Here is a 23,619-nt window from a genome sequence, read left to right on the forward strand (position 1 = left end):
GGTAATGATGGTTTGCACAGTGGTGATGGTCCAGTCTCTAACTGGGGGTTAGCCAGTAGCATTCACCTTTTCTTTATGTTCTGCAGATGTGTGAACATATTAGCACAGATGATTAAATTGCAGATTAAAGTTCTTTGATGGGTGTTGGGTAAGCTTTGTGTCAGGGCTGCTTATCTGAAAATACTTCCTACTTAGGTGATCCAAAGAGCTAACAATGTGATAACAAAACAGAAACTGAGGTTAACTTGTGTTTTGATGTGGGGGCTTTTGGTGTGTGATTTTCTTAATTTATTTTGTTTGGTTAGTTATTGTTTCATTTGGGTTTTGGTTGGGTTTTTTTTTTCTTTTCTTTTCCCCTCCCCAAGTAGTATCGATGTTGTTTTTTTTTTTTCTGTTCGGTCTTTTCTTATTCCTCTTGAAGCTTTTTGATGTTTGTGTAAACAGCCAGTCAAAGCAACTCACTTGTAAGGTGACCAGTCAGTGTATTGACAAGAACAGACAGAATAGAAAACTGCATTAGGAGGCAAGCTGTTGGGATTTGCAGTAAATATATTACAGAACACAAGTGAATTGCCGATACTGCTTGTTTAGCAGTTTGCAAGGGCAATGGTAGTATGGATTTTTGAATTAGAAGGGAAGGACTGTTCTTTCTCAGTGCTGGAACATCTAGTTGATGGCTGAGGATAAAATTGATTTAGAGAACAAAGTGCTGCTGCCTCTATTTGTGCCATTTTAAAGGCTTTTATGGATTAGCAAGCAAAACCAAAAAGGTAGCTTTCACTTTTGGAGATGGGGAGCAAAAACTGGTATGCTTGTTCAGCTGCATCTTGATTAGGTGTTAAGTCTATGAGGAAACCTGTGTTTGTTAGGTCAAGAAAAGGAAAGGACATTTGAAATTAGGTGGGGCTTGTGATCTATGGAGATCTGCCTATTCTTGAAATTGGTTTTAAGTCTTCTAAACCCCCTGAATTGCTGTGCTCTATGCTTCAGGGTATGATAATCTCAACTTTTTTAAATGTAAAACTTTGAATTAAATCCCGGGGTGGGGGAGGGAATAAAAATCCCACGATTTCTTTGGGAAAATTACTAATAGATCATTCTTTTGCAGTATTGCCACAACAGTTCTCATTCACAACATTTTTGCTTTGTTAACACGCTTCCCCCCCCCAAAAAAAACCAACCCCACAACTGACTCCCCCTTTGTACACACCCCACCCCTGCCCCTGAAAAAATCCCCAAAACCCATCAAAGCCAAACCACAAAACCAGAACAAACCTGAAATGTTTACTGCTGTTTTTTGTGTGTGAGTTTGGGTGTAAGGTCGCTCTGAATTTCTGTTTTTCGAATTGGTTGTCAGGTTTCCAGCTGTTACTTTGCAGACAGCTAGCTGTCTGTGGCCTCAAATGATGGACATAAACTGCCAGTTAAGCAAACGCAAAATCTTCAATTAACAAGACCAGTGGGAAGCTCTTAGGGTGTTTATTTTTTTAAACTGAAATATGAACTGTAGAATTGCAGCACTAGAAAGGACCTACTGCACCTTGTGTCCCAGCAGGGTTGGCTAAACCAGTGTCATTGCTAATAGGGTGCTTGTCCTATCTGTTACAAAAGACTTAACAGTAGGGGCGACTTGCAAGCTCTCAAGGTAGTAGGATGCTTTTATGTCCTTGCTGTAGAAGTGCTGCTTCAGTTACAGCTTCAATCTGCTCTTTACTATTAATTTTCTTCACCCTGGGTAGGGAGAGCAGATCCCTTCCAGAGCCTTCCAGAACCATTTTGTATACTTGTGCAGTCTAATGTTCATTCTCTGAATGTTGTTGCCCAGCTGATGTACAGTGCCTGAAATAAGTGCAGTACTCCAGGGGAGGAAATGCCGTGCTGAGTAGCATAGAAAGCTTACTTAGTGTACGGCTTACCGTGGCGACAGTCTTTTTTGCCACAGCATGCTTTTGACTTATGTTCAGCTTCTGATCCGCTGTGACCAAGAGATTCCTTCCTGGCCCATTATTTCCTTTTCCTTTATGTTCCAGTCTAGGCATGCTATGGTCCTTTATCCTCATTTATCCCTATCCTTCTTTCTCCTTTGTAGTCCATTTTCCCATTCACTGCAAAGTGAGTTCTGAAGCTATTCTCCAGCATATTCTGTCTTTCTCAGCTTGAAGCTCTCTGCAAATTAAGGATTAGGGCAAATGAAGAGATCTTTACTCTTGTTAGTGGGAAATACTTAAAAATACCGGACCTATCATGCATGCAGATCTTCTTAATTTGCAGGAGAGAAGGATGTATTCATGGGTTAATTATCAAGCAGTTTTGTACTTGTTCCCACGAAGTAAAATTTTAGCTGGGCTGTGCTGGCTTGCTCCTAATAGTGCTAGCAGTGTCATTCTTAGTGAAGATGTTAACATCATCTGCCTCTCTTAGCCATAATTTTTGGACATTGCGTGATTATGATGTTGTTTATCCTGAAAGTACTTCTGAGTTGGGATTTGTATCCCTGTTTCACAGAGATGTTTATGGATAAGAAGCTTTTCAGTGCCCCTGAACAGTGATTAAGCTGGAGTATCTTTGCTCCTTCATTTGCTGTTTTCTGTCCATTAGATACTGTTGTTTCATAATTTCCTATCCACTTGACATTGGCAGGTTCTGCAAGGTGTCCATAGTCTTCTCTAACCTGCTTTTTTTGTTTTATTTCATCAGGCCTGGTCAGTTTGAAGACCGTTTTACGTGGAACTCTCTGACCTATTGCTTTTCTGCTTAAGCTGCAGTGTTGACCTTACATGACTATCAATTTGTATTAATTATGTGCTTGTTGGTAGTTCTTGTACAGTTAAGATGGATGCAAAAATGTATAGACTTTCTGGCCTTCTCAGTGTCCCTTGATTATATCTTTCCTTTTCTAATTGAAGGGATTGCACCTCTTTTGTTCTCCTCCAACTATTCCAATCTGTAGAGCAGAAGCTTTACTTCAGCTGTTACTTACTAGTGGCACATACTTACAAAAATACGTGCTTGTGTGCGTGTGCACATACTACCTCACTTGACCTAGTTTACACTTCCTGTGCATTTTCCTGTATGTCAGTTAAGAATTTGGGATTTAGTCTGTTGGCACAATTCCATCCCTTCCCTTTTTTCTCTGTCCCTTCCTCTTCCATTCTCAGATGTCATCCATGTCCTTAGTATTGTTCCATAAAGAAAATGGGAGTTCTCCATAACGCCATTTTATCTACCTCCTTAGTAGTGGGTCTTACAAAGCTGATCTTACCAGTTGTCGTTTGCTTTCCTGAAGTCTTGCTGGCTTTTTCATTCTTTGCTCTTCACTGCATAATGACAAACTCTGCAGTGATTGTTGGGTATTATCAAATTAGTTACTGTTTGGACAGTTTCGCTCAGTTCTTCTCTCTTAGAATGTAATCTTGATACTATAATTACTATTTTTTTCTATTCTGTGTGCAACAGAATGTATATAAAACCAGATGAAATGGGCAAGAAATTACTGACATGTTCCCAAAGTTTTGCTTGAAAGATTTTCAAACCTTTTCCCACGTAGTGAAAATCTGTTATTTTCACCTTCCTTCCAAATCCTATGTGGTAGATAACTTTGCTAGCTGCTATTAGCGAGTCACCTGATGGCACCTGAAGCATTGATATGAACACAGCTTTAAGGCCTTAAATTGGTTCTCTGATGTGACAGATTTTTGAAACTGAGCTCTGGATGTAGCTCTGGATAAGTATTGTGAAATGTTAAAATCATATTTAAGATACAGAAGTGTGTGTGACTTTATTGGTAAGTTTAATTAGGTAGTTACTGCTAAAGTTCTGGTGAATGTAGTGTATTTTTTTCCCCTTTGATTTCCCTTCCTTTCCTTCCCCCAGGTCTTTGTATTAATGTGGGGTTTTGGGGGGAGGGGAAGTTGTGTTTTTTTTTTTTTTTTTTTTTTTTTGTTTGTTTTTTGTTTTTTTTTCAGATCGCATGCTTACTGTCAAATCCAGATTCTACCTGCTATTATAGTCTTACTTGAATGTTGATAAGAACTGAATCCTGACTGGGAGTTTTGTTATTGGCATTAAATGCTTTTGTTGAGGAACTTTCTAAAAATTAAAGCATTGTGTGGTTCTAGGCACATTTTCAGCTATACGAGAGCTCTGACTTTGCATTGCCATCCCAGTAAAGTAGTTTGGTGCTGCAAGGATGTATGCAGAAATTTGGATGTGGCTTGTGTTAAGGGAGAGCAAAATAGGACGTAGCTTTAAAATCATGTCCTGAACTAAATGAAAAGCCAACAGGGCTCTTTTCTGATAGGGGTGTAGCAATTAACAGATGCTGGGGCGTTTTATGCCTCCTTCCTTTTTCTGTTCTCTTTGTCTCCTTCTTATTCTTGTATAATGTAGTGTTGCTCAGCTGCCCAGAGTAAATTAAGTTCTTAATGTCCTTGAGCTAATAATGCGGAGTATGGTGGATAATTTTGAAGACCATGCTGCTTCTAGTCACCATGAGAGCGCAGTCTTATTGTATGAATTCCCCTCTTCCTACGGCTTATTTTTCCTGACAAACCCTCTGCTCCTAGCTTGGTTCCCGTGGTACTCTGGGCTGCTCTTCTACCTGATGGATGCTTCCTGTGAGCTTATTTAACTTACTGAAGTGATGGTCCACTAAGCTGGCCCTTTCCCTCCTTCTATGGTAATGTTTTCTGCCTGACTACTTAGTTGAGATGTTGGACAAGTCCAAATGTCTCCAGCATGTTTTGAAGAAAGCGCACCTCTGGAAGCTAAGGTGGCAAGACCTCTTCTGAATTGGAGTCAGTCTCCAACTCCCTCAGTATCTTATGGTATCTAATTAGAAGTGGGAACTGTGTATGCTGGAAAACAACTAGAAATTAAAGCTGTGTGCTTACTTCAAAGACTTAAATACTTCTGTGCATACCGGAGGTTAGCTTACACATGGAAACTAAGCTATGGAACTAAAATTTGGATAAACACACCTTTTGTAGTTGTGAGTGCTTGAGCAAAATGGGCTGAAGTTGGATTAAAGGAGAAATGTGGTGACTGTCCTGTTTAGCCAAGTTTAAGAAGAGTCTTGACATAGTGGGGATGTGTGAAAGGAGGGCTTTAACATCCTGACAACAGCTTCTTTGTTGCCAGTTGGCTTGGTTTCAGCAGGATTTACAGCTGCGAATGGGTTGGGCAGTTTTGTACAGTGGTTCATTGAGAGCTGTGCAGCAGCCTTTCTCTATTATTTTAGAGAGCTTTGAAATTAGACATCTGAAATATATCCGGTCACTTGACTTTACAGTTGAATGAGGTCCAAACCTGTAGTAGATGTTTGGCAAGTGTATGTGTTGACTTGTGCATCATATGTAGCTTATGTTTAAATTAACATGACCTTTCTGTAATTTAAATTGACATCTAAGGATTCAGATAAATGGACGCTAGGTACTAAATTAAAAAAAGCCCAAATGATTTCACTTTGGAAACTATCTATCTAGTATTCTGTGGCTTTATCATTTTGAGTGTTTATTCTGTTAATATTTCTGTTACTTCCCCACCCTCCCACTTGCAGTATGGAGGTGTTTCGGGGTTTTTTCATAGCAAAAAGATTTTTCATGCCAGTGTTTTGGAGTTTTAATATCATCATCTTGTGGGCAGCTGATTTTACAATTAAAATGTGTAGTACACATGTGGGGCAAAGAAAAAGCTCTATTTGTTAATGATGCTTTATGGTAAACTGACAGTGTACACTGAAAATAGAGAGATGTTCCTGTTGCAGAAATGAATACTACTCATTGCCGCTTGTCAGATTGAATTTAAAGTATCTGTTGAGAATAAACCTTCCCACCCCCTTCTGTTGGTGAGAATATTAGTAATGACAGTGTTTATAATTTAAAATAGAGTTTGAAGGCCAGCTTCCACAGTTTGTCACAGGGTGGTTAATATGGCGGTAAAGGGGAGATGAATGTGGCTACTTGTGCGAGTCTATTACTCAGGAGGCCTGTAAATTTGATTGGCTGCTGCAGTTCTAGCAGAATCATTCGATTTGAGAGCAATAGAAAGATAAGATATCCAATTACCCAAATGATTTGCAGGGTTAGCCAACGTTGTCATGGAGATGCGAGTTGGAACAAATTAAATTTTAAGCAATAAAATAATCTTAAAGCACGTCTGGGAACAAGAAAATTTGTCAGTGGCACTTACCTGAATTGAATCTTAGCTTGACGTGCAGTTGTTTGACATTGATATACTATGGGGGGCCTAAACTTTTAAATGCCATGTTGCCTTTATTTATTTTTTTTTCCCACTTCAGCCATTGCCAAAACTGTAGCGTATTCGTTTTAAGTGAAAGGGCACTAATAATATATGCATATCTCTGTGCTCAACACGGATTCAACTCATGAACAGCAAAGTTCACAGAATGCTAGCCTTAATCATTTGAGGCTCTTGAATATTTAAGTTTTGAGATTTAATTATACCTCCAACATCCCCTCACCCCCCCAGTTCTTAGTAACAAATTTTTGGAAATGCTTGAGTCCTTCTGAAGCAAACTTTTAAGAAAGCATGCAGAGTGCTAAGCCCAGTGAAATGTTTCTTTTTTTGTAATTGCTTTGTGAATATGTGTGCTTTTTGTTGCCTTTGAAAAAATCTCAGTGATAAAAAGAATAAAGGCTACATTGTTTGAATGTACTGGTTGTTTCTGTGATTCTACTAAATAGGTACTAAACTGTAATTCAAGACTAAAGTATACACATGCAGTTTCTTACCCTAGGTATTTTGAAATACAATATTTAACTGATATCTGGCTTGCAACTGAGATTTTATCCACGTGGCTTTTTTCCACATCTGTTAGACAGATGGAAATGAAAATTGGTCTGAGGTCAGGCCATTTGCAGCATTCTCATAGCCTTCGATTTTCTTCTCATCCCCACCACAGATAATCTCAAATGATTCAGTAATGACCAAAAGTGCAAGGCAGACCTTTACTCCCTAGTGGGTTACTGTGTTACATGCTGTAAGTGACAGGGAGTCCATTTTGTTCTTCCAGGAGTTTGATGTTGCCTTTGTATATGTTGCAAGTGGAGGCAGAATATAGAAGAATTAAGCTTCTAGAGGTTTTATGAGTGTGAACTTACAGTATATTCTTTGCGATGAATTAAAGGCTGATTCTCTGAATCTCTTGCTTTAAAAGAATGGATCAGGGCATGCTTTTTTGGTATCATCAGAACTTTTGGTTTTCTTGCTTTACTTTCTATACATTGTTTTTAAAATGTGTTCTTCCCAGTCTAATGACAAATGTGATTGTCAAAATTGGGTTGAAATAATTAAATAAAAATGTAATAAATGAGAATACATAAGTCTGTCCCTAAGAAGTGGTGATAGAGTGCTTTCAGATACACTGATCTCTATGATATAGGAAGTGCAGTTTGCAAGAAAGAATAATAAGCTTTTGACATAAAATGGACATTTTTAGCAGAGCATTGTTTTGTAAGGGAAGGTAGGAAGGTCTGGACAGCTCTCAGGAGTCTCTTCACTAATATAGTGGTTATCACAACGCATTGTTAATGTGTTGTAAGATGCAGTTTTTGCTTTAGATGACCATGGATGCTGTACTTAAAATCACTACTGGGACATGTGTGATAGGTACTGATTGCAAACCCCAAATTCTTATTGTTGAACCCCCTGAAGCTGAAAGGTGATTAATTCTTCTCAGAGGAAGGTAACATTCTTCACTCGGAAGTGAGGCTGGTGGCTCCCATAGGCTAGGGCTTCCACCGCTAGTGATAAAATACACATGGGTGTTAGGTGTGGTGAGAAATACAGTTAGAGTTTGCTTACTTGTATTATACTTTCTTCATTTCAGTGTAAAAATTGGTAGTTAAATCATTAATTTAAATATGGTAAGTTATATGGTGCTTTGGAAAGTACAGGTTGTCAAAATGTGAAATAATCTGTAATAGACTAGAGGAAAACATGTTAATTTTTTTTTTTTTTAACAAGGAAGAAGAAAAAAAAATTGTACATCCAAGCTCTGTGTTATGTGTTGGGTGAAATTACTTATTTAAATGTGTATTTAGTAGTCTGGCTGCTTTGTTTTCTGTCATTATGTTAAGAATTCACTTTAGCAAGGGATGCTTGAGTTTGGCAATGGTTAGGTCAAAACAGTTAAGTCTTTCATTAGATAGAACAGGGGCAAAAAAAAAAAAAGAAAGAGCGAAGAAAAATCCATTGGCTCATCTTAAGTTTATAAATTGCAGCTGAATTCTGTCATGTTAATTTTTAATGATATTTCAGAAACTAGGGTAGTACTTCAGTTAGGGGTCTAGCAAGCTTGCCATTTGCAAATAAATCAAAAGACATTCATTACAACAGCAAGAATCAGTGAATGATGTAGTTTTGTCATGCTTTGATGGGCCCCACTCTCAGGTCCTCTATTAAAAATGAATGCATTCAAGAGGCTCTGCATTAAGAACACAAACAATTAAGGGCACTTGAGATGCTTTGCTAAGAGCTGTCATAGAGCTAGGAGGGCTTTCATGAGAGATGCAGGCTTCCACAGTCTACTTTACCAAGGAGCCAAAGAACACGGGCAATTAGTCATGTTTGTCTATGCTCAAGTAGCTTTCTGCAGAGTTTTCTTCGTTTACTCATTCTTTTGACTTGCCCTATGTATCTCAAGATCAGCATTGAGATAATAGCTATGCTACTTTGGGAGGCCTCTAGTAGTAATTGGTAAGTACCTTTCTTAAGACTTTCAAATGTATGAGCCCCAAATCCAGAATATATAGCTTATTCTAATGCTACCAATTACTGATGTCTACTCTTGATTAACAGAGCTCTTCTATACTCCTTCAGAAAAGGTTTTTGCTTTCAAGAATGTGTGTATATATATGTATACACACAGACGTGCGTGTATACTTGAAGATAATTTCACCTTGAAAGTTGAACATACATTGCTTTTTGAATAACTAGATTTATATTTAAAGTAATAAAAATTCTTTTTTTTTCTCTATTCTAAAACAACCTCTTGAACTCTTAATAGGCAAGATTAGGTGAATGGTGCATTAAACTTTAATTTTCGTAACTCACTAGAGGATGAAAATATTTTTTAATGTTTGTGAATAAGAATAATTTCTACTAAACATTTGAAGCCAGGAAACAGGAGATGTATTAAATCTCATAGTGAATAAATAATTTTAAGTACTTTATTTAATTCTGTGAGGGAAATACCTCTAGTAGGCAAACTGCTTTTTAAATGTAAGCAGACTTTTGTTATGTAGTGTAGAACAGTCTTTTCAGTTTCTTTTCAGTGTAAATGTCTCTTAACTGGCGCTTGAAACAGCAGCAAGGAATCTTGAAATAAACTTATTTATGGCATGTACATTTACATTTATTGTGGATGGATATTAAAGGTGTTATTAGTATATGATCATCAATGATGCCCTCCTTTGGTAAAGACAAACTCTGAAGGATGCATTTTTTCATACCTCTACTCAGTACTATCAGTTTACTCATTCTTCTGGCTTGCCCTTTGTGTCTCAAGATCAGCAGTTAGATAATAGGTGTGTTGCTTTGGGAGACCTGTAGTAGTAACTGATAAGTACCTTTCTTAAGACTTTCAAATGCGAGCCCTAAATCTGTGATATATAGCTTACTCTAATGCTATATATATATATATATATATGTATATATATATATATATATATGTACACAGTAATTTTAAAGTAAGATTGACTGGGAAAGGGGGGAAGTTGTTTGATTTGGGTTTTTTTTTGTCAGATTTTTAAGAAAATAAAAATAATGGAAACCAAACCAAGACACCCCCCCCCCAAGAAAAAAACAACAAACCAAAAAAACAAAAACCCACAAAAAAAACCCAACACAAACCACAAACAAGTAAAATTCCCAACAAACTAACTGGGTGTGTGTTGGGACTGGTAATTATTGCATAATGTTGCATTCCCTTGAGTGTGTGCCATCCTTTATGCGGTGTTGTTACAGCGAAGCTCAGATATTTGTGACCTGCACAGGAAAATCGAGGAATTTGACAACTTGTGTATTTTATAGACTCTATTTAAACATTTTTTTTTTTTTATTTCCTTACAGCTACAATAAAGATGCTTATCTCAGTATTACAGAATAGGGAGACCTTTGTGTAGGCCGTACAGGCCAAAGAACTTTCCAGCAGAAGCCAATTTGTGTTTCGTACTTTAATCTTCTTTCCCCCTTATCACCTGCTACGGTTCATCCTGGCTTCTGTCTTGAAAACAAAGGTAATCCCGTTGGCCTAGGGCAATTAACTTCTTGGACCCCAAACATTTTAGCTACACATCAGCCAGATAGATTGCTATGTAACAGACTTCCTTTCCATAGGTAGCATACCTTGCTTTCTGGGGAGACATACTAAGCGTGTGAAAAAGTGCCCTTCAGTAAATAGGTTCTCGCAATTGGGGTGGAGGAGTTTAGGGGTGGAAATGGGGTGTGTGGGTGTGTATTTGTGTAGTGGCTTTGTGGGTTTTTTTTTGTGTGGTTTTTGTTTTGTTTTTTTCCCCTCTGCTTGTTAACAGACCCTGAAAGTACCAACAGTATTGGTAATAGTTAAGTCTGGTAACTGATAATAGTTAAGCTAGTAACTTCCTTTAATTGCCCTTGCTGGTTAGGTATGTAGTACCAGTAATAAAGGCCATGCACAGGATGATGGATATTTTGTGGTTGTGGTCCAAACAAAACAGGAACAGGTCACTGTGGTACCTTGTGAAATAGGGCTGTTTCTGTTGAGAATAGGGATCTGTTCCTGTGTCATAGGGGAACAAGGTTTGTTGTAAAGCAACAGTCACTTCATTGCCATTACTTAAGCAGAACCATTTTGTCCTAGGTTGAATACATCCCAGAACTACTTTGGAGACTCTTGTCTCTGCGAAACTTTTGAGTGGATGTGTCAAATGCCAGATTTTGGTTAGGTGGAGTACTTCAGGTTATGTCAGAGACATAGTGTTTCATACGTTTCAGTGCTATTCGTCATTTTCCCATGTCTGTCAGAGGTGGGGAAAGAGGTGTTAAAGGTTGCCAGTTGTATTTAGATCCCAAATCACCTGTTTGCTGAAACATACCGAGTGGAGGGTGAATCCTGATTGACTGATGTGTAAGGATCAGCACATCACAGTGTCTTCCTGAAAAACTCAGGATGATGGGAATGCTCAGGGAAGGGTTTGTCTGACAAGTTAGCAATGCTTTCATCTGACTTTGAAAAAGTTTGTCTTTGCTCAGGTTTATGCATGTCATTTCATGGAAGGCCTAACAAGTCTCGGCAGGGAGCTCTTGTTTCTTGTCTTAAAACAGAAACCCCAGGAAATATCTATATGGGTTAATGATATAACAGAAACTGACTAGAGCTCTTCAGAGTGTTTTGTACATAGGCTGTGTTCACATGTAGATGCTAATTTTGATTTTGTGTAACTGTGCTACAGAGACTGCAGGAGACGTTTTTAAGAAAAACTGTAGGAGTTGTGCAGGTACCTTAAGGGTTAGTTATAGTGGTTGTTTTGAATAGTAGGTAGATGTTATAGGCCTGAAAAGCTGTAAGCACAGGTAAGACTGACTAATGAGAGAAAAAGATCCCCATTCCCCTCCAGAAATATTGTGTTCAAGTTTACTGGCCAAAAGTAGGAGATAAGGCTGCCAAAAAGTGGGACTCAGACTCTTCAACCTGCTGTCTTCTGTGCTTCTTTCAGTGAAGGATTGTTCTGTTCTCTGCTGGCTCCTAACCTTATAGTTTTCCTTTTACTCATGGTTTCACTAATTTGCTATTATTGACTATAACGTTTTCTGATCTGATTCTTTCTTGTCTGCATTATTTTAATTCTCTCTGAATATGGAAGTTTTAGAAGTCTGTACCTTTTGTCTTCATTCTGCTTTGCTTCTGTTTTGGTATTTCTTTTGTACTCATGATGGTGTGTTTCTGTCAGCAAAAATAATTTTAGCTTCTAATAGGCAGAAAAAAATCGATCATAAAAGAGACATTTTTCTTCCATGCCTGTCATCTTCATGTTATGCTACTTGATAATTTGACTAATAACAAATCTACCTTTTAAAAGGCTTTATCTTGGACTTACTGGATTTTAAAAATGCTTTATTTGTTAATGACCAATATACAAGGACCAGATTTGTGCTTAAATGTGTATTTTAGGTGCTTTAGACATGGCAGATGTCCTACAGTAGCTTACTAAATCTCTCCCTTCATATGGGCTTATATATTAACTTATATTTGCAGTAGAATGAAGATGTGGATTTTCTGTTACTTTCTTCACTGTGTGAACTTAATATAATCTTGTACACTCGTTAATGTTTGTCAAAAAACCTAAACCACAGTTTTAATCAAAATACTTTTCCTCTATAGACAGAAATCGCCAAGAGATTGAATACAATTTGTGCACAAGTCATCCCATTTTTGTCTCAGGAAGTAAGTAAAACTGTTCAGCTGTTTAAGTGCAATTATGTTGCTTTTCTGTTTGCAAATTAGCTAGTTTTAAGATGTTAATTTTATCACAATACACAAGTGTAAGGAGCATCTGTTATAGCTGAAGTGTGCAAACCCCCTGCTAATTTGGTCTAACAAATCTGAGTTCAAACTAGTGACAATGGCTCAGCCTCATTCATTGCCTAGGGAGAGTGGGAGTCTGTAAAATATTATCAGTGCAACAAGATGCTTTGGTTTCTAATCATGGTGATTAGTTATTTGATATTCAGTTGTCAAATGTGAATCTAGTGAAATAAGCATACTTATCTTGTTGACATAATTTGTATCAAATTTCAATTGTAAAGGTGTGTAGTTAGCTCAGATGCAAAATACTGTTTAAGGTTGCAAACCTGCATCTGGTCTGAATGACTGCAGTTGTAGTGTGTTGTGAGCAGCTGCTGTTACATTTTGAAGCCTATTATTTAGGTTATGGCTTTTCAAACTCTACAGTTTACGAAAAGTGTTTGTAATTCTTGTTTAGTTCAGCACTTTTTTTCCCTGTTTGAAATTTCAGTAGGTTTTGCTGTGTGGCCACAGAATATTTAAGTGTTAAAACTGACACTAGTGTTAAGCTGACATTATTGTCCTGTCAACTCAATTAGAAAGTGATCATTCATTTGCCAGAAAGTTAATATTGAAGTGGCATGGGGAAAGAGGTGAGCTGGTTGCCTTCAGGGCTGTTGTTTTAATTTCGAACAGGTGAGAAATCACAGAATCACAGAATCCCAAGGGTTGGAAGGGACCTAAAAAGATCATCTAGTCCAACCCCCCTGCAAGAGCAGGGTAACCTACAGTACATCACACAGGAACTTGTCCAGGTGGGCCTTGAATATCTCCAGTGTAGGAGACTCCACAACCCCCCTGGGCAACCTGTTCCAGTGCTCTGTCACTCTTACAGTAAAGAAGTTCTTCCTGATGTTAACGCAGAACTTCCTATGTTCCAATGGGGCACTGTTGCATTTTACCTGTGCAAGATGTCTTGCAGTAGCTAGTTTGAGTTTCTGCAGACAAACTGGTTATTCAAGTATTTCTTATCTTGGTTTGATTTGCTGTGGTCAATACCTTAACACAAATTCCTCCCCATGCCCCTTCTTTTTTTAATAGCATCAGCAGCAAGTGGCCCAAGCTGTAGAACGTGCCAAACAAGTGACCATGGCTGAGCTGAATGCCATCATCGGGGTACGTGGCCTTCCAGGTCTACCTCCTACAGTGTGTATAACTTGCTTTCATATCTTACTGCTTTGCTATTTTTAAAATAAGCTTGATATTTTGATATCTCAATGTTGCTGAAATGTTTGCCTTGCTGCACACAGATTTGAGCAGCAATAAAGTTAACAGCTTACTTTGTTGTTCTGTACAGCAGTGCTGAGCATAACAAAACTTTTTCTGCAAGAAATAGAATGATTAGGAGAATTGCTTGTTTATTTGTAGGTATTGTGTGTCAGTTGATCTAGTTACCTTTGCCTCATGCTTTTTGTGACACTTGAGTTCTTGGAGCCTGTACAGCTATTCATTCTTCTTTCTTTCCCTTTCTTGTGAATCTTTCATGAATTTTAAATTAGCAAGCTACTGAAAAGAAACTTCACTTGCTTTTGAACTAGTATTAATTGTCTTGACACAGTGTTCTAATAGCCTTTCACCATGTATGTGCTTCTAAATATGCTACTACTTGCTTGTGACTGGTTGTCAATCACAAGTCATTTGGTTTGTATTAAGGAACTTCAAACCATACATTCCTTCCACTGTAGGAGTTCATTTCCCCTACCACTGAGTCTAGAATATTTCTCATGTTTTCTGCCCTTCCAGACTAAGTGAAAGAAGTAGTCGAAACAAGAACCCAGGCTTTCTGATTTTATTCATATGTTAGCGCCTTGAGCGGATTCAAATTACTCATTTATCAGTTTATGTTAATTGCTTGTGAGAAGATGCCCTGCTGGTCTTTGTAGTTCCCTCAGACACTTTGTAATGGTAATTAGACATGCTGCTGTATGGATTAACAGTGCCATAGTCCAATGACGTCTACAGACAATGGAACCAGTTAATCCATCTGTGCTTAAAATCACATCCCAACTGGAGATGGAAAAAAAAAAAAGGGGGAGTGAGGGAGGATTAAAAGAATGAGCCTCAGCTTGAAAATGCTCCTTTCATCAGTTTCTCAATTGCAGATCTGCAGTTGGTTTGCCTGTGGTAAGCTATTGACAGTCAATTAGGTGAAATAAACTGGGAGGGTGACCTTCATTTCCTTTTAATAGCTTTTCCTTCCTGAAATGGGGAGCTTCAGTGGATTTTCATCTTAAATTTTATTCAAGCTGCTTTATTACACTTGACAGATTAGTTTTGCATAAACATAACCCCCGCCCTTTAAATATGTGCTGGTTTTCCCCTTCGTATCAAATTTTGACTGTTACTTAGTTGATTTGCTAATCACATTTTAGAAACCCACACAATTACATCTGTATTTGTCACAATCTCCTCTATGCTTTGTTTGTTTAATGAATTACTCTATAAATACCAGATTTGATCTTTGAAATACAACACATGTACATTTGTGGTATTTGATTAGCAAAGATTAGAGAAATGTACTTTCTTTCCTTTTTTTTTTTTTTTTAATTAATTCTTTGGGATGAAAAGTTGAATGAAAAACCTTTTTAATGAACTGGTTTTAAAGAATATTTTATGCAGTAAAAGGAAGTATGTATTAAAATGTATCTAAAACATTCATGCTGGACCTAGCACAAGTTAGCCAAACCAAATTTTATCATCTCAGTCATGTCACGTACCCCTTTTTATAGTCTGCATGATACAACCTACTAAAAGCGATAGATCTATAAGTACCACGTGCAATTAAGAACTTTTTTTTGGGGGGGGGTGGTTAGAGGAGGGGAAGTGGGCAGGTCTTTGGGAGCAGGCTTCTGTGCCTCTACCTTTTCTGTTTTTCAGATACCTAAGGTTCATCAGAAGAGGTACTTTCCTACTTTTCTGTGTCTTCTGAGAGACTTCTGAATTATGCTGTACAAATCCCAAACTACACATTAGGAATTTAATACCTTGGACACAGAATTTGACTGTGTATATGCATGCTTGCTACAAAAAGATGCATGCTAAAATTAGATGTATGTCCCAGTGATCTTTTACAGTCTTACATGATCAATAATTATCTTGTGCTGCACAGTAAGTTTCATGCTCTGATACAGGCTTGATTTTTTTGAAAGGGACAGTGCGCATCCTAGAAAACTTGAATAAGCATAAAATTGGGTTGACAATTCAGTGGACCTTTGCTCCCTTGCACTGAGCAGACAGTGTGTCAAGCCCTCTCCCAGACGGGAGGACACATCAGAAGCCTGTCTGTTCCTACAAGCAGCAGCTGCACTGAGAGTGAGCACAGGCCAGTTTGGTAGCAGCTGTCAGTATTGTTCAGGGATCTGACTTAGTGTAAAGAACAATGGAAGGGCCATGCTGGTAAAGTGCAAAGTCTTTCAGATAAGAAAAGAAATAGTAATTTAACGGTTTAGACATCTATTATGGCCATGAAAGATCATGAAACTTCTTTTCAGAATGCAAATAGGCTGGGCCGACAGTAGGAGATGCAATCAGGCAGCTTCTGACATCATACTACTGAGAATACTTATGTACAATAAGTTTTGAGATGGGAAGAAAGTTTAATTTTCATAGCTGATACTTTCATATTTTCTCTTGACTGGATAAAATCTGCATTTTAGTCAGGGTTTGACTTTTATGCCCTCCTTCCTTTCTCTCTTTATGGGACATTGGGTTCAAAAGATTCCCGGTTGGCTTGCCTGAGTTACAGCAATTCCTGTTCCTGCTGGAAAGGGAACAAAGCCTTTAATTCGTGGGAAAAACTTTCTGAAATGCAAGATGATTTTTTTACTATAATTATTTCATACTTTAAGTATCAAGGTAATATATATAAATATATAACAATGTGGTTATTAAATTTTGTTATTTATAGTTGAAAAGGTGGAAGCCTATTAGATGGCAGACTGTGAAGACAGGAGCTCTGTAGTCTCATGGGACTGAGATTTTTCAGAGAGTTTACCTACGAAGTCAAAAACAAGTTTGGAATTGGTGTGTATTAAGCATGTACAAAAGAGAATGAACTGACACATTGAAAAGAAAAAAGTACTAAAGTTGGACTCGATGAGCTTGTGGGCAGTGCTAATCCTCTGTGTTGATTAAAAGTTCTTACTTCAGGAAAGATCTGGGGATGATACTTGGTTATTAACAGTCATAGCCTTACACTTTTCCTGCATGTTTTTGGAGGCTTTAACTTCCAACCATGGGCTTAGCAGTGTGGCTAAACAACTTCCTGGCTTTTTTTTTTTTTTATTTTATGACACCACTTTTATACTGAATTTGAATGAGTAGCAATTTTTCTAGATAAAGAATAAACAAACCAGAAAGCTTTAAGAGATGAGTGCACTTCTTAACTCCCTGGTACTGCTTCAGCTGTAGGCAGTATCCATATGTGGGGTTAAGGGAGAATCCAAATTATGATATAAAAAAATTCAGGTAGATGATTATGATTTAACTTGAAGTTGGGTTTTTTTTTGTTCGGTTTTTTGTTTGTTTTGTGGTTTTAGTTTGTTTATTTGGGGTGGTTTTTTTGATGTTATCTGGTTGGAAAATCAAAGGTGCTCAAAGCTTGTGGTAGAAAGTATAAGGGAGAACTAAATTGGTCTATCTAGATGTAAACACAAAATTTGTTAATGTGCTTTCAAATTAATAAACTAGGTAGGTTTATGAGTAGAATGTGCAAATATTTGAATAGGAAATACAAGCAGCAAACTGGATCTTTTTTAATATTACATTTTAGATGCATGATTTTGGTGTACCACTGGGTAGCCAGCTATCTTATTTTGCCTTTTGAGGCATGTTGCTAATGGTTCTGTGAAATATGTATCTTTTGGATTGACAGTACTCTTGAGACAGATTGAGTTGTAGGCCTTGGAGAGGCCTCTCCACAGTTGCATGAGGTGATTGGTTAAAGGATTAGCAAGATGTGGGATTAATTTTTTCTCTCTTGGCTGTGGTTGCCAGCTATCTCTGGGATTGTAGTGTGTGAAGTTTAAGAGGATGAGGTTAACCTCTTGAGGGTTTGTTCTTATGAGTGCAGTTAATCCTTAGAAAGCCTATAAATAACTAGGCTGTATGTTTCATTATAAAATAGAAATACAGACTAGAGCAGAAATGAGTGCAAAACTTAGTGCAAGGGAAGAGCTAAGCAGCTGTAACATCACTTCAGATCTTCTCAGCCATGATCTGCATTATGTGCTGAGAGAGGGGAAATTACCTAGTTCTTTTAAATTAAATAAAATGAGATGTAGTGAGCACAAAACTATCCTCCCTTTTAATGTTAACTAGCTAACTCCAAGTCTGAATTACTTAGCTCTGACAGTCGGAACTCTGTGTGGTAACATCCTGTGTTATTCTTCATATTTCGCCTTTTTTAAAATACATAGAAACCTCAGTTACATACTAGGATTCTTCACAGTAGATGATTTGGAATAAAAAAGCTTCAGAGTTGTAAACCAAGTTTAAAATAGATAGCAAAGGAAGAAGGTACTTGTCAGCATGACAATTGGTATTGTCAGAATACCAGTTCCTGAACAATGGTTAGATTTTTGTTGTTTGTGTCACTAAGTTTTGAGGAAAAACAAGAAAGTGTTATTGATGCTTTGGTAGCTTGCCCTATTCAAAACAGGAAACCTGAATAGAAGGTGTGTAAAATGTGAATGAATAGATAGTATTAACAAGAATTGTTTTCCACTTGACATCCTACCATCCCCTTTGTACACACTGTGTACTGGTGGGGAAACAGAGAACCTTGGAGAAACAATATAGAGAGCAGTGTCTAAACAAGACATTTCCTGGAAAACAAAATATTCTCATGAATGACTCTTCAGTCATTCTGGAGAGGGGAAAATTGCATCCAAAATTCAAATGTAATTGAGTAGCAGCCCGGACCTCTCTTATGTTGCAAAGTTTCATGTGTGGGTGGATTGAAAAAGCTGCATCTTGGATTTTGTTGAAAAACAAAAAAAATTGGTAGATCTAGATGGAGAACCACCTAACGTCTAAGGTACAAGTCAAAGGTGAGACCAAATATATGGTTACAAATTTGTGAAGCTAAACAGCTGTCACGAAAGGAGTGAAACGGAAATGGTTGGGGAAGAACGTGGTTACATAGAGCTCAAACCTGAAGATACACAGCTGCAACTGCGAATGCAGAGAGAAAGTAGGTTCTGATGAGATGACTGTGTGAGGTACCAACAGTGAGTTGGTACTACTTGCTAGATTATTGTCCACTCAGCAGATGATGGGGATAGGGAATGTACATGTTGAATGGTGTAGAGCTTGTAAGTTGGTCTGCTTTGCAGCAGGAGAGAGGTGCGGGGGATGCTGCCAAGGTTAGAAAAACCTATATGTGTGTAAACAGAAGACCAGAGAAGTCCACGGGAAATGTGGTTTCAGGAAGGGCTAGGTAGATAGAGGAAATTGATATGCTAGCAGGGATAGTTCCTTATTTTTGCGAACTTGTCTCCAGATGGGTTCTGTTAAACAGGTTTGGAAGGAATAATTTCAGTGGGATGGAAAGGCCTAAATGAATTAAAGTGCTTCAATAGTACAGTTCAAGGCAAGGATTTACAGGAAGTGTGTTCAGTGAGCTTTAGTAAAGAAAACACGGAAGGGCTTTCAGAAAGACAAGACAGGGGTTAAGGATAGATCTAATTTTGAATGTGGTTGAGGCAGAGGGGTGTTGATACATATATATGGAGTCACTGTCACAGAAGGGTAGGTTATTTAATCCCAGAGGAAAGGATTACTTCCTCTAGATAGTGATTAAAAGCACCTCTCTTGATTCAAGCATATGCAGGCAGAAAAGCTTTCCATGTTTGAAGATAGTTCTTGTGAATATTATCCACTTTTCCCTTAAGTTATCAAGAAAGTAAAAATAGGCAAACTGAAAAGGTAAGTGTAACTTCTCTCTTACAAATACCTCCTTTGCATTCATACTTGAAGCTAGACAAGTGGGGGAGTTGGAGAGTTGGAGTTAGTAAAGAATCAGTAGGCTCAGATAAAAACGGGATGTGACCTTTAGTGCTTCTCTTGAGAGAAGTCTGAGATAGGTAGATTTGGAGAAGGAAGTTTGATGGGAAGAATGAATTGGTTGGCCCAGACAAAAGAGAAACTCAGCTGGGACTGCGCATAAGGTGAGATCAGATGCAGAGAAGTTAGTTGAGTAAGAATGAAGCAAAGCATTCATGGTCCTGGAGTTGTCCTGCAACATGGGTGGGAGGAGAGAAAGGTGTTGGGCGTTCACATGTTGAATGATGTACAACTAAGCTGGATGGCTCTGTGGTAGGAGAGGGGCAAAGAATGAAGCATATTGATCATAAAGGAGCTAAGGTCTTGTTTTGAGAATCAAACACTGATACACTGAGGTGAGCTGTCAGTGTGTAGATGGGAGTGGTATGTACTGCCTAGGCAAAATATGCCTGTAAGTGGGTGACTGTAATAAAGATGGAGTAGGAGATTGCAGAGTGATAGTGGCAGAGGATGTGGAGGAAGATATAGGGGACAAAAGTAACATAAATATTGAACATTGGGAATGTGAAAGAAAATAGCAGTTTTTCATAGGGAAGAACAAAGCAGACTGTTCAGAGAGGGGTCTGTGTTGGAAGTGTGGAAGAGAAGGGAGAGAAGCTTGTTTTTCCTTATTCAGCCGCAAAGTGAGGCTGGCATAGGCATTTGTGGTAACTTCAGCAAATATTAAAGGCAGTGCAAAGACAGTTTGTACAGAAGTTTGCTGTAATTTTCAATAAAGAGTTCATGGTAATTGCATTATTTTTAATTAGAGTATTTGCTGAGGTACCAAGGGTGCTGTCTTGAATAACACTGAATTTCTGAGAATGTCCAGTACTGTTTTTAAATGTACTGGCTAACTGTCACTCTAAATTGAATACTTACAAGCAGTAGTACTGAGGTAGTAAACCCAAGGATTAGCAAAAGTGGATTGCTCAAATGCATGTTCAGTAGTGATGATCATTTACTAAGTAGAAGTTGTTACAGGATGTATATGAAATTTCTGGTATTTGGCCTATGGCTTGGAACATTAGCTAAAAATCAGTGTAATGGTTTTCTCATTACTGTCAAACTTTTAATTCTTTGATATCTGTGAAATATTTTTGTAGCTATTAGTAGCTGTGACAAAAGTGTGATGAGCACAATTATAATATCTGGATTTTACTTTTCCAAAAAGCCTTTCTGCTTTAGCATTACTATCTTCATGTTCGGCAAGATGTAAATTTCTAGAGACTGTAAGAGCCTGGAAATAAAATAAATACTTTTCAAGGTAATCATAGGTCAGTAATAAACCTCCCTAAAGTAGTATTTAAGTAATTTCCAAATTTGTACATGCTTGAACTAGTTGGTTTTGGCTGCTGTGGCAGCAGGAGTGTGCTTTTGAGGTGTTATTGGATGCTAGTGGCATGCTAACAGTAGTTAAAAAAGGCAGACACATAGATTTGAGGTTAGAAGGTGAGTTTTTATGATTGCCCCAGAAAAAAACATGCTCTGGCATTTTCTGCAGACCAGAAGTAACATGTGCCAACAGCTTCATTCTAGAGGCTTATGGCTTGCATCTGAGTCTTCAGAGAAAGCAATATTTACTTTTCTGAAATTAAAGAAAAGCTTTGTTCTTGAACTGACTTACAGTGACAGTGGTCAAATGAATGTTAACTGTTTTCAGAAAACCAGCCTTTGTCTTGTCTGGACCAAGAGAATTAAAGTGCCTCCTCTGTGGTTTTTAGAATGTGGTTTTGAATTTGTTACTTTCCTTTAGAGTCTGGGAAGTCCTTTGGTGAAGACATGTTTTCCTGTGCAAGGATCCTTTTTTCCATTTGTACTCAGACTCTACCCCTCCACTCCCTTCTGCCCTGTGGCATCTGTCCTTCATAAAGGTTCCTCCATTGTTGCCATCTTTTTACTCCAGTGCAACTTCAGCTTTGCTGTTTGTCCCTTATTTCTTCAGAATTTAGCTGGGGGAAGGGGGGGAAACATGGCCCCAAAAAGCCCCCCAAGAAACCCACCTCCAGTCCCACCCCATCCCCCCCCAAAAAAAACCCCATGAAAACTACCCCTAAACAAAACTAACATTACTTAAGCAAAAAAAAAGAGCAAACCCAAACATCATTAATACAAGGGCCTTTAGAACTTCTGACTTGTTTTTATTTCCTTTTTCTGTTATAAGCTGTTTGAGACAGGAACTGGTCTTAAGCCAGCTCTGCAATATACATTTTTAGAAGAATGGCTGTCAATGAAAAAGCTGTATATACAAACATAGAGAACAACTTAATATATTTTCATCTTAGTGTAAGCAATCAATGTATGTGTAATATATACAGAATATTATACATGGGTATCATATATGTAGTGTATAGCAATATATTAATGATACAATAGGTTAAGATATATACGGTTGTTTACATGTGATACATAAAATGTTATATGTGTGTATATACTAGTTAGATTACACTAGCAAAAAGGCTTTAGTTTGTGGACTGTTTGTTGTGTTGCCTACATAGCTGCTGATACAAGCAGTAGTCACGCTTCAGTGTGTCTGCGCTTGGTACAAGCTGTTGAGATTTAGGTTAACGTACAGTGCCTAAAAGCATGGAGGAGGGAAGAACATCTTTTCTGTTGGCAAAAGGTCTTAATGTGGATGCAGCTACACCGGTGGAGTGCTAATGCACCTTGGGGAGAAGATGTCACTGAACTGAAAGAATTCCATCTGTTGGCAATATCCAGCATCCTCGCTTCAGGGTTCTGCCAGCATGGGGTGATCTGCAGTCTCCACAGCGTAGATAAGCTGCTAGTTTAGATCTACTGTCGTGAAGATACTAGTCATGCTGGCAGTACTATATAATTACTCGCTCTATGTCAATGGGATGTTAAAAATCTTGCCATTTAACAATTATCACTAAACTTTTGTTAAATAGTTAATTGCTGATCGCTTTAGCGGAAAAAATAGCGGATGTGCTTATTCTCTGGGTGCAGTGACAAATCATTTGGGTGGGATCACGCACATCTGTTGTTACAGTTTACAAGAGTGATATTTCTGAAGACTCCTGAAGTGTAATTATCTCTTTATCTTTCTAATTCTGGTGCTTGGGCTTGCCCTCCAAAATGCTAGAAGAAAGCATGAGGGAAACCTAGCTGTTTAAAGTGAGACAGAAAGGCGCAGCAAAGATTAGAGTTGCTGCTAAGCATAGTGCTAAAGAAGAGAGTGCTGTCTGAAGTCTGGCTGGTGTAAGATGGTGATAGGAGAACTAATCAATGATTAACAGGCTGCTCTTGGAAATTGTTTGCTATTTGTGTTATATTGGCGAGCATGGCAGACCTGTTTCTCAATTCTACAGGTGTAAAGCTAACTACAGTATTAAAACTTTAAGATGGGATCTTGTGATACAGCAAAAGTGCTGTATCTTCTACTAGTAGGTAGGCTGGTACTGGCCGTGTAGTTCAAACTGATAACAACCCAAGCCTTTCTCATGTTGAAAAAAAAAATATCCTCATGAAATACAGAATATATTCTAAAATACAACCTGAAGAATATATTTGGCATTTCTGTCTTATAATGATTTTAAGGAGCTATTAAAAATTTTCCTGTTGTAGTAATGCAAAATGAAGTTTAGAGTTTTGCTAGGTAGATGAAGGCTTTGGTGTAACTGCTTTGATGCTTGTTGGCTCTGTGGGCTGTTTGGAGGTGAACCATGTACACCAGTGGTTCGTTAGTCCCATATTAGAATCTGTATTCTCTTCCTGTGTTGTGATTTTTCTGTGGAATCAGATTTTCTCTCAAGCTACATCACCAATCAATAAATAGACATTTTTGTTTCAGAGAAGTTAGTGTGGCAGCTTCATGACTGCAACTGGTTTTTATTTTCTCCCTTTATATATAGAACTATTAGCCTCACAGAGGAAGTATATAAGGAATTAAGCTTGTGTTTATGCTAGCATTCCTTACTTTAGTAAGACTAAATAATGCGGTTTACTCTCTAATGTCAGGAGAAAAAAAGGACTGACTCTAAAGCCGG

The 23,619-nt window shown here is 37.9% G+C and overlaps 1 protein-coding gene across 6 annotated transcripts in view; it reads left to right on the top strand.

The window, feature by feature from the left end:
* The window catches only part of TLE1 (TLE family member 1, transcriptional corepressor), a 79,910-nt gene that overhangs the window by 10,673 nt on the left and 45,618 nt on the right, over window positions 1-23,619 (top strand). For 4 of the 6 annotated variants that reach the window (XM_065663885.1, XM_065663891.1, XM_065663890.1 and 1 more), the window contains exons 5-6: window positions 12,383-12,445; window positions 13,607-13,711. In XM_065663885.1, the coding sequence (XP_065519957.1) occupies window positions 12,383-12,445; window positions 13,607-13,711 (168 nt within the window). The remainder of the gene's footprint in view (window positions 1-12,382; window positions 12,446-13,606; window positions 13,712-23,619) is intronic. The other 2 variants (XM_065663887.1, XM_065663888.1) reach the window with 1 other exon arrangement.

This window comes from Lathamus discolor, chromosome Z, assembly GCF_037157495.1.
Source record: "Lathamus discolor isolate bLatDis1 chromosome Z, bLatDis1.hap1, whole genome shotgun sequence".
NCBI classification, from domain to species: domain Eukaryota; kingdom Metazoa; phylum Chordata; class Aves; order Psittaciformes; family Psittacidae; genus Lathamus; species Lathamus discolor.